General features: G+C 47.4%; 1 protein-coding gene and 1 non-coding gene across 2 annotated transcripts in view; both read left to right on the top strand.

Annotated features, from left to right (window-relative positions):
• The first annotated feature begins 3,279 nt into the window (after positions 1 to 3,279).
• On the top strand, positions 3,280 to 3,351 carry trnag-ucc. The gene has a single exon. It is a non-coding gene; the product is annotated as a tRNA-Gly (tRNA).
• Positions 3,352 to 15,341: 11,990 nt separating this feature from the next.
• LOC116967821 (sphingosine kinase 2-like) overlaps positions 15,342 to 16,737 on the top strand; it is a 30,766-nt gene continuing 29,370 nt past the window's right edge. The window contains exon 1 of the mRNA XM_033014437.1: positions 15,342 to 15,977. Coding sequence (XP_032870328.1) covers positions 15,551 to 15,977 — 427 coding nt within the window. The 5' untranslated portion in view covers positions 15,342 to 15,550. The remainder of the gene's footprint in view (positions 15,978 to 16,737) is intronic.

The raw sequence follows: 16,737 nt of genomic DNA, 5'->3' as shown, positions 1-16,737 counted from the left end.
TGCACAGTTATTCCCAGATCCCTCTGTTCACCTACATTCTTCAATTCCCTACCATTTACCATGTACGTCCTATTTTGATTTGTCCTGCCAAGATGTAGCACCTCACACTTATCAGCATTAAACTCCACCTGCCATCTTTCAGCCCACTCTTCCAACTGGCATAAATCTCTCTGTAGACTTTGAAACTCTACTTCATTACCCGCAACCCCACCTATCTTAGTATCATCTGCATACTTACTAATCCAATTTACCACGCCATCGTCCAGATCATTGATGTACATGACAAACAACAGTGGACCCAACACAGATCCCTGTGGCACCCCACTCGTCACTGGCCTCCAACCTGACAAACAACCATCCACCATTACTCTCTGGCATCTCCCATTCAGCCACTGTTGAATCCATCTTGCTACTCCACCATTAATACCCAACCATTGAACCTTCTTAACCAACCTTCCATGAGGAACCTTGTCAAAGGCCTTACTGAAGTCCATATACACAACATCCACTGCTTTACCCTCATCAATTTCCCGAGTAACATCTTCAAAAAATTCAAGAAGATTAGTTAAACATGACCTTCCAGGCACAAATCCATGTTGACTGTTCCTAATCAGCCCTGTTTATCCAGATGCTTATATATATTATCTCTAAGTATTCTTTCCATTAATTTGCCCACCACTGACGTCAAACTAACAGGTCTATAATTGCTAGGTTTACTCTTAAACCCCTTTTTAAACAATGGAACAACATGCGCAGTACGCCAATCCTCCGGCACTATTCCCGTTTCTAATGACATTTGAAATATTTCTGCCATAGCCCCTGCTATTTCTACACTAACTTCCCTCAATGTCCTAGGGAATATCCTGTCCGGACCTGGAGACTTATCCACTTTTATATTTCTCAAAAGTGTCAGTACTTCCTCTTCTTTGATCCTCATAGTTTCCATAGCTACTCTACTTGTTTCCCTTACCTCACATAATTCAATATCCTTCTCCTTGGTGAATACCGAAGAAAAGAAACTGTTCAATATCTCCCCCATCTCTTTTGGCTCTGCATATAGTTGGCCACTCGGACTCTCTAATGGACCAATTTTATCCCTCGTTATCGTTTTGCTATTAATATAGCGGTAGAAACCCTTCGGATTTACTTTTACCTTACTTGCCAAAGCAATGTAACTTTGTGGACGGTACGAGTGTAAGCTAATTCGATCGCTATTTGCATAATTACTATTCACTGCGATTCGGCAATACAATTTTTGTCCTCACATTTCCCCAGTGAATTGATGAAATAATCAGTGCTGCTTCCGACTCGCATTCTATTCCACATTCCCAGAGCAAAGCGAGACACATCCCAATGTTTCCACCGGGTGGCACTTCGATGGCAGCCTCGCCTTCAGTCTGTCTGTACATTTCGTCTTTTTTGTTGTTATTTTTGCTGTGCTTAAAAAGAATGTGTTAATGTTCTCTGGTTTGTTTTATGTGGGAGGTGGACTGGGTAAAGTTTTTTTCATTCTCTTACCATGCAGGAGATGAGTTTGTTTTCCGGATCTGCGGCCTAACATCGTGGACCTGGAGGCTTTGCTCGTGACTGACTTTGAGCCACACTGCGGGGACGTGGAATTACCATCGGAGCTGATACCTTGCCTGGGATCGATGGTCCAACCATGGCCTGAAGACTTTAACATGAAGGAGCTCGCAGTCTCGGGTTGAGAATGACGTCGGGAGCTTCAAATGCCGCATGACTTTCGACTAACCCCGGCCCGGGGTAGATCGCCTGGCGCGGGGGAGATGAGATTCACCCCAGATGCAGGAGCTTGATCGCCCCGACGAGAAAGGCCTACCACCGGCTACGGGAGTAAGACCGTCCAGTCAATGGAATGTTAGATACCCCCGACCGCTGGAGGACAAAGAAGGGAGAGATTGAACTTTCTTTCGCCTTCCATCACAGTGAGGAATGTGGAGGAGTCACTGTGGTGGATGTTCATGTTAAAATGCATTTTGTGTTATGTTGATTCTAATTTTGACTGTGTGGCAAAAATAAATTCCTTGTATGTTAGACAATATAATAGACAATTGGTGCAGGAGTAGGCCATTCGGCCCTACGAGCCAACACCACCATTCAATGTGATCATGGCTGCTCATCCCCAATCAGTTACCCCGTTCCTGCCTTCTCCCTATATCACCTGACTGCTATCTTTAAGAGTTCTATCTAGCTCTCTCATGAAAGTATCCAGACAACCGGCCTCCCTCGCCCTCTGAGGCAGAAAATTCCACAGACTCACAACACTCTGTGTGAAAAAAGTTTTTCCTCATCTTCGTTCTAAATGGCTTACCCCTTATTCTTTAACTGTGACCCCTGGTTCTGGACTCCCCCAACATCGGAACATGTTTCCTGCCTCTAGCGTGCACAAACCGTTAATAATCTTATATGTTTCAATAAGAAACCCTCTCATCCTTCTAAATTCCAGAGCATACAAGCCCAGCCATTCCATTCTCTCAGCAAATGACAGTCCCGCTATCCCGGGGTTTATGCTTGTAAACCTACGCTGCACTCCCTCAATAGCAAGAATGATCCTTCCTCAATTTAGGGGTCCATAACTGCACACAGTACTCCAGTTGTGTTCTCATTAGGACCCCGTACAACTGCAGAAGGACCTCTTTGCTTCCATACTCAACTCCTCTTGTTACGAAGGCCGACATGCCATTCGCTTTCTTCACTGCCTTCTGTACCTGCATGCTTACTTTCTTGGACTGATGAACAAGGACCCCTAGATCCCGTTGTACTTCCCCTTCCCGTAGTACTGCTCCTGTTGCCCCATTCTGCTGCTAGGTAACAATGACTCAAGTGAGTTATGTGGTGAGTTGTTCAGGGTCAGTGGGCAAGTAGGAATAATATAAAATGGAGATACATGGAACTGCAGATGCTGCAATCTTGAGCAAAACACAAAGAGCTGGAAGAACTCAACGGGTCAGGCAGCATCTATGAAGAGAACGAATAATGAATATCCAGTTGCTCATGTGAGATGCAGGGGAAAATTCGCAACTCATCGGGAATTCGTAAGTGGTTGCCGGTGTCGACTCTCAACATGAATCTGATCCCGGGTGAGATTCACCGGGTGTTGTGTTATTTCCGTCGGCTGTAGGATGGGGGCATCAAGTGGGCGGAACTGGAACTGCAGCAGAGTGAGAAATGATCCGTCAGCAAGCAATGTGACAAAAGTTGATCAACTCGTACAGCACTGGAGACTATTCAGTACCTGAACTCCTCAGATGTTATGAGGCGATGGTGGTATAGTGGTGAGCATAGCTGCCTTCCAAGCAGTTGACCCGGGTTCGATTCCCGGCCATCGCAGTTTGAACTATTTTAATTCACGAGCTCCAACTTGCAGAACTCGAGGGGTCCACGCTGATAAATTCTCATGTAACTTTGTGGATGGTTCGTACGAGTGTAAGCAAATTCCATCACTATTTGCATAATTACTGTTCACTGCGAATCGGCAATAGAATTTTTGCCCTCACATTTTCCTAGTGAACTGATGAAAGGAAGCGTGCTGCTTCGTACTCACATTCTATTCCAGATTCCCAGAGCAAAGCGAGACACATCCCAATGTTTCCACCGGGTGGCGCTTCGATGGCAGCCTCGCGTACAGTCTGTCTGTCCTTTTCGTCTTTTTTTTGTTGGTTTTGGTGTGTTTAAAAAGTGTTAATGTTCTCTGGTTTGTTTTATGTGGGGGGTGGGCGGGGGAAACTTTGTTTCAATCTCTTACCTTGCCGGAGATGCGATTGCTTTCCAGATCGAATCTGCGGTCGCTCTGCGGCCTAACATCGTGGACCTGGAGGCCTTGCTCGGGACTGACTTTGAGCCCCACCGCGGGGCCGTGGACTTACCATCGGAGCCGATACCATGCCTGGGATCGACGGTCCAACCATGGCCGGCGGCGTTTAACATCAAGGAACTCGCAATCTCGGGTTGAGAATGACGTCGGGAGCTCCAAAAGCCGCACGACGTTCGACTGGCCTCGACCCGGGTTAGATCTCATGGCGTGGGGGGAGCTGAGATTCCCCCCTGATGCAGGAGCTTGATCGTCCCGACGACAAATGCCTACCTCCGGCTACGGGAGTAAGATCGTCATGTCAACGGAAGGTTAGAAGTCTCCGACTGCTGGAGGACAAAGAAGGGAGAGATTGAACTTTTTTTCTCCTTCCATCACAGTGAGGAATGTGGAGGAGTCACTGTGGTGGATGTTCATGTTAAAATGCATTTTGTGTGTTCACTTGCTTTTTATTTTGTGTGATCTGTTGCTTTTGATTGGTATGACTGTACGGCAAATGAAATTCCTCCTTAGTAGCAAAACATACTTGGCTAATAAAGTATTATTATGATGATGATTAGTGCAGGAAGGAGCTGCATATGCTTTTTTGCACAAAAGGCTGGAGTATCTCAGTACGTCACGTGTCAAAAGTGTTTTATTGTCATATGTCCCGGATGGGACAATGAAATCCTTACTTTCTGCAGTGCAACAGTATCGGGGGAAGCGAAAAAAAAGAAAATGATCAATAAATAACAAATATAGTGCAATAATAATAGAGTATTTTGCAGTTCAGAGCTCAGAGTTTATTCGTTCTTGTGTTTAATAGCTGATGGCTGTAGGGAAGCAGCTGTTCCTGAACCTGGACAATACAGTTTTCAGGCTCCTGTACCTTCTTCCTGATGGCAATGGTAAGATGAGTGTGTGGCCAGGACAGTGTGGGTCCTTGATGACAAAGGAGGTCATCATTGACTTCAGGAGAAACTGGCACAGTCATACATCACTATACACTAATGACATCGATGTGGAGTTGGTCAGTAACGCTAAGTTCCTGGGGTTGCAGTCACGAACAGTCTGACCTGGTCACAAAACATCGCATCACTAGTTAAGAGGCAGCAGCGTTTGCACTTTCTGCGCCGGATGAAAAGAGCTCACCTCCCCCATCCCGTCCTCACCACTTTCTACAGGGGCACCATAGCGATCATTTTGACCAGCTGCATCTCTGTCTGGTTTGGGGACTGCAAAGCCTCCGACTGCAAGTCCGTGCAGAGAGTGGTGAGGATGGCTGAAAAAATCATCGGGACTTCTCTTCCTTCAAACATAGAAACATAGAAACATAGAAAATAGGTGCAGGAGTAGGCCATTCGGCCCTTCGAGCCTGCACCGCCATTCAATATGATCATGGCTGATCATCCAACTCAGTATCCTGTACCTGCCTTCTCTCCATACCCCCTGATCCCTTTAGCCACAAGGGCCACACCTAACTCCCTCTTAAATATAGCCAATGAACTGGCCTCAACTACCTTCTGCGGGAGAGAATTCCACAGATTCACCACTCTCTGTGTGAAAAAAGTTTTCCTCATCTCGGTCCTAAAAGATTTCCCTTTTATCCTTAAACTGTGACCCCTTGTTCTGGACTTCCCCAACATCGGGAACAATCTTCCTGCATCTAGCCTGTCCAACCCCTAAAGCATTTTGTACGTTTCTATAAGACCCCCCCTCAATCTTCTAAATTCTAGCGAGTACAAACCGAGTCTATCCAGTCTTTCTTCATATGAAAATCCTGACATCCCAGGAATCAACCTTCTCTGTACTCCCTCTATGGCAAGAATGTCTTTCCTCAGATTAAGAGACCAAAACTGTACGCAATACTCCAGGTGTGGTCTCACCAAATCCCTGTACAACTGCAGTAGAACCTCCCTGCTCCTATACTCAAATCCTTTTGCTATGAATGCTAACATACCATTCGCCTTCTTCACTGCCTGCTGCGCCTGCATGCCTACTTTTAATGACTGGTGTACCATGACACCCAGGTCTCGTTGCATCTCCCCCTTTCCTAATCGGCCACCATTCAGATAATAATCTACTTTCCTGTTTTAGCCACCAAAGTGGATAACCTCACATTTATCCACATTATACTGCATCTGCCATGCATTTGCCCACTCACCCAGCCTATCCAAGTCACCTTGCAGCCTCCTAGCATCCTACTCACAGCTAACACTGCCCCCCAGCTTCGTGTCATCCGCAAACTTGGAGATGTTGCATTCAATTCCCTCGTCCAAATCATTAATATATATCGTAAATAGCTGGGGTCCCAGAACTGAGCCTTGTGGTACCCCACTAGTCACTGCCTGCCATTGTGAAAAGGACCCGTTTACTCCTACTCTTTGCTTCCTGTCTGCCAGCCAGTTCTCTATCCACATAAATACTGAACCCCCAATACCGTGTGCTTTAAGTTTGTATACTAATCTCTTATGTGGGACCTTGTCGAAAGCCTTCTGAAAGTCCAGATATAACACATCCACTGGTTCTCCTTTATCCACTCTACTAGTTACATCCTCAAAAAATTCTATAAGATTCGTCAGACATGATTTACCCTTCATAAATCCATGCTGACTTTGTCCAATGATTTCACCACTTTCCAAATGTGCTGCTATCCCATCTTTATTAACTGATTCTAGCAGTTTCCCCACTACCGACGTTAGACTAACTGGTCTGTAATTCCCCGTTTTCTCTCTCCCTCCCTTTTAAAAAAGTGCTGTTACATCAGCTACCCTCCAATCCTCAGGAACTACTCCAGAATCTAAAGAGTATCTCCATACCCCCTGATCCCCTTAGCCACAAGGGCCACATCTAACTCCCTCTTAAATATAGCCAATGAACTGGCCTTAACTACTTTCTGTGGCAGAGAATTCCAGAGACTCACCACTCGTGTGAAAAATGTTTTTCACATCTCGGTCCTAAAAGACTTCCCCCCTTATCCTTAAATTGTGACCCCTTGTTCTGGACTTCCCCAACATCGGGAACAATCTTCCTGCATCTAGCCTGTCCAACCCCTTAAGAATTGTGTAAGTTTCTATAAAATCCCCCTCAATCTTCTAAATTCTAGCGAGTACAAGCCAAGTCTATCCAGTCTGATTGTTGGCCTTTCGGAATATTTGGAGACTGGTGGACAACAACGGTGCACTGGGGACTGACCATTGGGACAATCTTGTTGGGAATTATATTACTGCGTTGTATGAGCGGATTGGCATCTAGACCGCGTGGACTTTATTAAAGCCTGTGGGCTGGTTGTAACCAAAGATCCTATAGCGGAGCAAGATGGGCTACTCCTGCGAAATGCAATGGGCTGATGTGTAGTACGCTACGGAGGGGATCCTGGGCATTTCCCCCCGCCCATTTTAGTAACCGGAACCTACCCGACCCGACCCGACTCGCAGTGTAATCCAAAGATCTTATAGCAGAGCTATAGGATCTTTGGTGTAATTCTGTTAGTTCACACTTCTGTTAATTCTTGTCAAGAATAAAATTTGACTCTGCTAATTGTCTTTTTTTTAAAAATGTTTTTAAAAACGTTTTCTTTTTAAATGGTTCATAGACTGTGTTTGAGTTATTTTGTATTAACCGGAACCTACCCGACCCGACCCGACTCGCAGGGTAATCAACATTGCGGGGGAACAGATTTTGTGTGTGATATAGGGTTAGATTCATAATTCTGTTAGTTCATAATTCTGTTAATTCTTGTTAAAGAATAAAATGTATATATAATTTTGCCTCTGGTAATTTTCTTTGTTAATGTTTTTTAAATCATTTCTTTTTAAATGGCTCATATGCTGTGTCTGAGTTGATTCTGTATTACACTTGCACTCTGTAATTCATTCATCTAATCACATTAATGTAATCACACGGGTCACATCTGCAGTATTTGGGAAAATAATAGCAATATGAAGATTTCAGTTGCTCTAGCCCTGGAATGTTACTTAATGTTTTTGTGCTTATTTTCTATTTTCTATGGAGATGTTTCTCCACAAATAAAAAGGGGTCTGGTCTTCCCAATAGCCAGAGATTGGAATGAGATCTGCCTGTGGGATTATCTAATTGAAGAATTTCACAAAATTAACTTTGTTTTGAGCAAGATTGACAAAAGATGTATAACTTAAGGATGGTTTTATTCCATGAGCATACAACTGACTAGATTGTGCTGGAAAGAACACACATACATGAATGTGATATCTATCTATATTACTAAATCTCCGATCTTGACCGCTTTTGGCTGACTGTGCTGCAATTTCAGAGAGAACGCCGGCATCTACGGCCGTCATTTTTGGCCACCTCGCTCAGAGCCCCCCTCCGCCGTATGAGTGCGGAGGATTTTTTCCGTCGATGAAAAATGAGAGAGATATTAATGTTTTTACAAAATTCCCCATTCTCTCTGCTGCCCCCGCTGGCGGCAGGGGGAGGGACTATAAAACCAGGAAGTGTCGTGCCTCACTCAGTCTCTGCCAGAACCAGGAAGTGAGAGGGTCACGGCTCATGGAGCTGCGAATAACACTGAAGGCACGTCTACTCCACGGTGAGTCCCCTCGATGCGGCTGTAAAGTGGCTGCAGCCCATTTTAAAAAGTTTGTGTTCACAAATGAATTTTGGTTGTTGGGTGGCTGCAGCCCAATTGTTTGACTCGCCTTTTATTTAACAAGTTTGTGTTCACAAAATGAATTTTGGTTGTCGCGTGTCTGCAGCCCAATTGTTTGCCTCGCCTTTTTTTTAACAAGTTTGTGTTCACAAAGTGAATTTTGGTTGTCGGGTGTCTGCAGCCCAATTGTTTGCCTCGCCTTTTTTTTTTAACAAGTTTGTGTTCACAAAATGAAATTAGGTTGTCGGGTGGCTGCAGCCCAATTGTTTGCCTCGCCTTTTTAACAAGTTTGTGTTCACAAATGAATTTGGTTGTCGGGTGACTGCTGCCCAATTGTTTGCCTTGGCTTGGCTTTTAAAATCGTTGCAACAGTTGGATGCCTGCCCAAGCATCCATACGGCCCACAATGTCTATACTAGCCCTCTGGAAACCAGTACCTTCGGCCCGCAACACCCATACTAGCGCAACTGACAGCTCCCCCCACTGGCGAGCAGTATTGGAATTGGTGGAGAGGTAGAATATTGCGTTGGTGACCAGCCCTCCCGTGTGATGCTGGGACCCAACGGGTCCCACTTAGTCTAGTAGATGTATATAATCATATAACACACACAATTATATTTCTTCTGATTTTTATATCGAATGATGAACTTTATTTCAGACTAGACAAGGGACATTAAATAATAAATATTGTAAACCTCCCCGCAACTTCACACACACTAGGCCCTATCCCACCCCTCAACTCCCCACGCCCCCCCCCCCCTCAGCACTCCCTCGCCTCCCCCCACACTACAATGTCTCCCCCCTCCTATGCTGTATTCCCTTAACCCACCAGCCCCCAGATTTCTCCCCATGCTCTCTGCACCCCGGCCCCTATCCCACCTCTCTCTCCCAAAGATCTTATAGCGGAGCTCACTATAATATCTTATATCTTTGCTCTCTCCCTCCCCCGGCCCTACCCAACCCTCCTGTGCCACCACTACCCCACTTGTACTACTCCCTTCCTCTCACCCCGGGCCGCGCACTCCCTCTCCCCGCCTAGGCCCCGGGCCACGCATCACCCTCTCCCCGCTGCCCCTGGCCGCGCACCCCCCTCACCCCGCCAAGGCCTCAGGCCTCCCCGCTGCCCCGGGCCGCGCACCCCTTCTCCCCGCCCAAGTCAAAGACCAAAGCGAAGATACGGGAGCGGAGGCGGAAACAAAGATCCGACCTTTGGCCGGAAGCAAGATGGTGGAGCAAGATGGCAGAACAAGATGGTGGAGGCTGGTTGCTAAAATGGATCCTATAATCGCCCATGAATCTGCCCATGACCGTACTAGGTGTTTTGCGTAGGAGTAGGCCATCTTGCTCTGCTATAGGATCTTTGGTTGTAACGAGGTGAAGCCTGTGACAGTAACCACACTGTTCGAGAGGTGGAATGTTATACGAGAATTTTACTCGAACAGTCTGTGACCCATAGAGCTATGTTTAAAGCCCATAGCGCTATGTTTAAACCACCTAGTGCTGTGGTCGGTGGCACTATATTTAGAACCCATAGCGCTGCAGCCGACTACTCTTTATTTAAATCCCCACGCGTTAAGCTGACAGCGATCGGTTTAAAACTTTGCTCGCCAAACCAGCAGCGCCATGCGTATTACCTCCAAGTCTGGAACGCTGTGTATTGCTTACCGCATCACGTCTGTAGCGCTGTGAATTGCTATACGTGGCAGTCTGCAACTGATAGCGCTTTGTCTCCAAAGTAGGGGGGGGGGGGGGGGGGCCTGCCATTGGTTGTAGTTTGAATTCGGAAGCAGTGCCGTTGGCCAAGACTTACCAGCGGACATTTCAACAACTGATTTCTGCCTGTATAAAGGCAAGCGCTAGCAAGCCATGTTAGTTCATTATGAGAGGGGTTCACCGACAGGCAGGGTTGTGATCTGCGCCGCGATCGGAGGCCGAGAGAGAGGGAGGTGGGCTGCTGTACGACGGGCCTCCGCGCACACTGAGGTAATATTGTTTTTGTTCTCTCTCATACCAATAAAACTGATTTGTAACTTAGCAGACGAGTGTGGCTTTATTCGGTTCTACGAGTCGGATCTTTGAACCCGTTTCCTTGTAACACACGAGTAGGCCCATTGGCCACTCAAATCTATTCTGCCATCAATTAGGACTGATGAGATTGGAACCTCATCTCCACATTTCCGCCTGTCAAGGTAACATTTCAGCTCTTGCTTGTTAAGCCATTTATTCACCACTGCCTGATAAATGTTGATAGACTCGGCTTCCACCCCTGTGGAAGTGAGTTCTATAGCCTGATGGAATCGTCTGTACAGATTCAGCCCTACCCGAGGAAGGATATATGTGTGATCAGAAAAAAGCAGAAAAGGTTCACCAGGTTTGTTCCCTGAGGAGTGGTAAACATCGGGACCAACACTCTGCTGATCAGTGAATGAGAGGTGATCTCATTGCTCCTCGCGCATCCTGGGCCATAGCAATCATGGCTGAAGAAAATTTACAGCTTATAAAAGGAGGGTGTTCAACCCACTGGGCACATGTTGGCATAGATGTTTCAGAATAACCAGGACAAAGGCACCCAAGAGAATTTCCAAGTGAATGCTCAGAGTTCATAACAGAAGCATTGAACCACAGTAAATCAAAGCTGTTTGTTTCCCACTGTGGATATTTTCACGCTTGGAGCACACAATTAACACTCTCTCCAAAATTGCACACACACTCACGCACGCGTACACACACATACACCAATGAGTATCTTTTAAGGACCAATCCATGTAGTAGTTATTCCACATGGGAATCTTTACACAATGGATAACATCTTTAAATCTGGAAACAACATAATGTTCAGCTAACACAACAACTAATACATAAAACACAGAAAACACAGCACAGGAACAGGTCCTTCTTCAAGGAACTCCTAAACATCCTATATTCATCCAAAGTCCAACTCCTGACTCTTGTCAGAGTTAAAACTCCATCTGTCATTCCTTGACCACCTTCCCAACCTTGTTCCGAAGTAATGTATTTAAGAAGGAACTGCAGATGCTGGAAAATCAAAGGTACACAAAGATGCTGGAGAAACTCAGCGGGCGCAGCAGCATCTATGGAGCGAAGGAAATAGGCAACGTTTCGGGCCGAAACGTTGCCTATTTCCTTCGCTCCATAGATGCTGCTGCACCCGCTGAGTTTCTCCAGCATTTTTGTGTACCTCCCAACTAATGTAGTTAGTTAATGTAGTTAGTATTGTAGTTAGTGTAGTTATGGTAGCTAATGTAGTTAGTATTTAAGTAAACTTAAATATCCTTCCTCACAGTCCACTGTGCCACAAACTTTGGTGATATCTGGACATTTATGAAAAATGTTACTTGCATTGTCACCCACATTGTTAACACACAACTGGACCCAGCATTGACCCTGCACCATACAACTGGATACTGGCCTCCAATGAGAAAAACAGCCCTCCACAACTAAACTTTAATTCCTCTTTCAAGCAGGTTTTAAATCCAGTTGTTCAGGTCATCATGGATTCCATGTGATCGAACCTTCCTGACTAGCCTCTCGTGTGGGAGCTTGTCAAAGATCTTGCTAAAGTCCATATAGATAAACTCCACTGCTCTCGCCTCCTCAGTCCTTGCGATAACCTCTTTCAAAACTCTCATCAGATTCATGAGACACAACTTTCCACACACAAAGAAATGCCAACAATCACTAATCTGCCCATGCCTATCCAAATGCAGATAGATCCAGTGTCTCAGAATTTCCTCCACAAACTTTCCCACCACTGACTCACTGGCCTGTAGTTCCTTGGCTTGCCTTGGTGCCTCCTTAAATAATGATGCAACATAAGCAACCTCCAGTCTCCTGGAAATTAAACGGTGACAAAAGATGATGCAATGCCTCGGGGTGGAAGATTGCAACCTTCACGTGGTCCACCCTGTTTCGACTAATGCAATCAACTCGACGTGAACAAACGGAAGATCAAATAGAACAAGTAGTCCAACAACTTTAGGCTGTGCACGCCACACGAACGAAGAAGAATGCAATGCCACCACAGTTTCTTCCCATGTTATCTGAGGATGGACATGGTCAAGCCCTGGACATTTATCAACCCCTCTGAGCTTTGAATCAGTCTGAATAAGGGTCTCGACCTGAAACCTCGCCTATTCCTTCGCTCCATAGATGCTGCCTGTCCCACTGAGTTTCTCCCGCATTTTTGTCTACCTTCGATTTTTTCAGCATCTGCAGTTCTTTCTTCAACAATTCCTCTTTGGTCATTTAAACATAGTTTGAGACATCACAACTCTGCAGCCTCGAAGCTTCTATGATCTATTCCTCAGTAAATATGGGTGTCAAATAGTCTAATATATAGGTGGGTTGCACGTGCGGTCACCGGGTCATAGGGCTCGACGCACGGAGCCGCGAAATCCAACTGGAAGAGTTCCGGCACTTCCGGTATATGTTATTAATGCTAGAAACGCGTACTTTCCTACCTGTTAAAAACTGCTAAAATGTTGAATTTTTGCGCTGAAAAAAATTGTGGGAGTCGGGGTAAGTGTGAGAGACATGTACCCAACTTTAGAATTCCAAACGTGAAGCGAAATGAAGGTATAGGGTGGTTGCACGAAAGGTCACTGGGTCATAGCAAAGATCTTAGAGCAGAGCAAGATAGGCTACTCCTGCGAAATACAATGGGCTGACGTGTAGTACGCTACGGAGGGGATCCTGGGCATTTCCCCCCGCCCATTTTAGTAACCGGAGCCTACCTGACCTGACCCGACTCGCAGTGTAATCAATGTTGCGGGGCAACAGTTTGTGTGTGTGATATAGGGGTAGATTCATAATTCTGTCAGTTCATACTTCTTGTCAAAAATAAAATTTCACTCTGGTAATTGTCTTTTTTAATGTTTTTTAAATCATTTCTTTTTAAATGGCTCACAAGCAGTGTTTGAGTTGATTTTGTAGTAACCGGAACCTACCCGACCCGACTCGCAGGGTAATTGACATTGCGGGGGGAGTTTTTGTGTGTGATATAGGGTTAGATTCATAATTCTGCTAGTTCATAATTCTGTTAGTTCTTGTTAAAGAATAAAATGTTTATAAACACACATACATGAATGTGATATAAATGTATATAATCATATAACACACACAATTATATTTCTTCTGATCCAATGATGAACTTTATTTCAGACTAGACAAGGGACATTAAATAAGAAACATTGTAAACCTCCCCGCAACTTCACACACACTAGGCCCTATCCCACCCAACTCCACCCCCACCCCCCCCCCCCCCCCGACACTCCCTCGCCTGCCCCCACACTACAATGTCTCCCCCCCTCCTATGCCCCTCTCCCCGGGCCGCGCACCCCCTCTCCCCGCTGCCCCGGGCCGCGCACCCCCTCTCCCCGCTGCCCTGGGCCACGCACTCCCTCTCCCGCTGCCCCGGGCCCCACACCCCCTCTCCGCGGGCCGCACACTCCCTCTCCCCGCTGCCCGGGCCGCACACTCCCTCTCCCCGCTGCCCCGGGCCGCGCACTCCCTCTCCCCACTGCGGAAACAAAGATCCGATCTTTGGCCGGAAGCAAGATGGCGGGGCTGGTTGCTAAAATGAGTCCTATAATCACCCATTAATCTGCCCATGAGCGTACTACACGTTTGCGCTAGAGTAACCCATCTTGCTCTGCTCTAAGATCTTTGGGTCATAGGGCTCGACGCACGGAGCCGCGAAATCCAACTGGAAGACACCCGTCACTTCCGGTATATGTTATTAATGCTAGAAATGCGTACTTTCCTACCTGTTAAAAACCGCCAAAATGTTGCATTTTTGCGCTGAAAAAAATTGTGGGAGTCGGGGTAAGTGTGAGAGACATGTACCCAACTTCAGAATTCCAAACGTGAAGCGAAATGAGGGTAAAGAGAAGCGAGAACTGAAGGGACTACAGTAGCTAAAGTGCTTGGTAAACATTGAAAATATTGGGAATTATCGCGTTTGCTCACTGCATTTCATCAAGTAAGGCATTATTTGTGTTTTTTCTTGATTCCTTTGGTATCTAAAAATTCTCAGAAGTGATAAATCTGGCTGTAAATTTTTCTTCAGATGCGATTTCATTTTGTACGTAAACACCCACGAGCACCATGGGCGATTTAATAAAATTACAGCCAGATTTATCACTTCTGAAACTTTTTAGATGCCAAAGGAATCAAGAAAAAACACAAATAATGCCTTACTGTTGATGAAATGCAGTGAGCAAACGGCCAATGTTCGCCAAGCACTCTGGCTGTTGTTGTCCCTTCAGCTCTCGTTTCTATCTACCGTAATTTCTCCTCACTTTTGGAATTCTGAAGTAGGCTAAATGTCTCACATGCTTATCCCGATTTCCATAATTATTTACAGCGCTAAAATTGACAATTTCAGCGGGTTTTAACGGGCCCGCTACGCTGGAAACAATGGTAAGTGCCTACCTGCAGTACATCGCGTGTAATCCATTTGGAGTAGCGTAGCAACAGTACGGGTCATGGGTCGTGACCCGACTGCTGTGAAACCTCCCTATATTCCCATCACTTGTGGTTCTCAAGTCGCGCCCGCCGCTGCCATTATCAAAGATGGCGGCGACCCCGCACTCCTCCCCCACCCTCACAAACATGGCGGCGGCACCGCGTATTAGCCCCGCCTACCATTCGCTTCAGCCAAGATGGTCGCCGGCTGCTTCAATGGAAACGGGGTCAAGAGGCCGCGATGAAAAGTGGGGGGAAATTAGCCCAGAGACGCGTATTTAAATAGGGCGATATTTGCAGATGGCCAGTGGACAGTTAGAGCAGGATAGGACGCCAGGTAGGGAATTAAAGGTGTGAGACAGCAAGCGCGAGGTCGCATCCGCCTTCTCGCGGTGCTGATTGGCAGCGGCTGCCGTCAATCATCGATGGACTTCCGCCTTCGGGAGCAAGGTCCAGTGACGATGGCGGTGGCGTGACTAGCGGGGGGAGCCTTGAAACCGCCGCTTGGCCTCAGGATGCCGCATTGATTTGGGGGAAGGAGCCCCTCCATCACTCTAACCCGGGTCAGGCTTCAGCCGGGTCAGGTCAGGTCCGCCCCTGGGCGCCAGAGGCCTCATTGGCCAATGTCGGGCAGCTCGGAGGCGCTGCTCCACGGGGAGTTTGGGGCGGGGGCTGCCCGCTACGCCCTGACACTCACCTGCAAGGAGCTCCACGTCCAGAGGCTCTCCCCCCGCCCCGAGCAGGAGAAGCGCCTGGTCCTGCCTCTCTCTCATGTCATCGGCTGCCGGCTGGTGCGGCCGGGGGTCGCCGGGCGCCGGCGGAGGGAGCCGGTGGGGACGGAGGAAGGGGAAGGGGATAGAGAGGACGGCGAGGCCCACTTCGCGCTTTACTGCTACCTCCCCAAGAAGGGGCTGGTGGGCGGCACCAAGGGACGCCAGCGCTTGGTCAAGAGCTTCCGTGCGGACGGGGAGGGGGCGAGGAGCCGGGCCCAGCGGTGGGTGACCGCCGTCCGCTGCCGGCTGCTGGGCGTAGAGGTGCCGGGCGAGGCAGGTGAGGCTGGGAGATGGAGGAAGAAAGGGTGGGAGATGGGGATTGGTGAAGGGGGGGGGGGGGGGGCAGAGATGGGGCAAGGGTTGGGTTCTGGGATGGGGAAAAGGGTTGAGGTCAGGGATGGGGAAAAGGGTTGAGGTCAGGGATGGGGAGAGGGGTTGTGGTCTGGGATGGGGAGAGGGGTTGTGGTCTGGGATGGGGAGAGGGGCAGAGGTGTGAAAACGGCTGTTGGGGTCTGGGAAGGTGAAGGTGAAGGGAGGGGACAAGTATGGAGAAAGAGATGTGATGGAAAAGGACTGCTGGATTTAGGGGAAGGTAAAAAAGGGGCGAGGGATGTGGCTGTGAGCATGAAGAAGAGGGTTGGGGTTTAGGGGAGGGAAGATGGAGAAAGAAAGAGCTAGGGGTAGGTAGGTGGTTAAGGATAGGGAAGGTGGATGGGAGAGGTGGAAGTGAGTCATGGGGGGATTGGGTTCAGGTATTTGGAAGTGGAGAGGATTGTGGATGGAAAAGTAATAAAGGATTGGGTGGGTGGTCTGAGATGGAGAAAAGATTCAGGGAGGGGAAGGTGTTTGTGGGTCGGGGATGGGGAACATATTTTTTTGGGGGTTTGGGACGGAGTTGGTATTCCAGGTGAGATAGATGGATGCAGAGATGTTTGGGACAATCTGGTGTGGAGAGGACGTGTCTGGGGGTGAATGGGCCTGTTCATGTGCAGTGCTGTTCTATCTTCCCTGGTGGTGAGGCATTAGCACTTGGACCA

The sequence above is a fragment of the Amblyraja radiata genome, chromosome 41 (genome assembly GCF_010909765.2).
Source record: "Amblyraja radiata isolate CabotCenter1 chromosome 41, sAmbRad1.1.pri, whole genome shotgun sequence".
NCBI classification, from domain to species: Eukaryota; Metazoa; Chordata; class Chondrichthyes; order Rajiformes; family Rajidae; genus Amblyraja; species Amblyraja radiata.
Note: the sequence above shows the minus strand (reverse complement) of the source record. Positions and strands in the feature narration are given on the sequence as shown.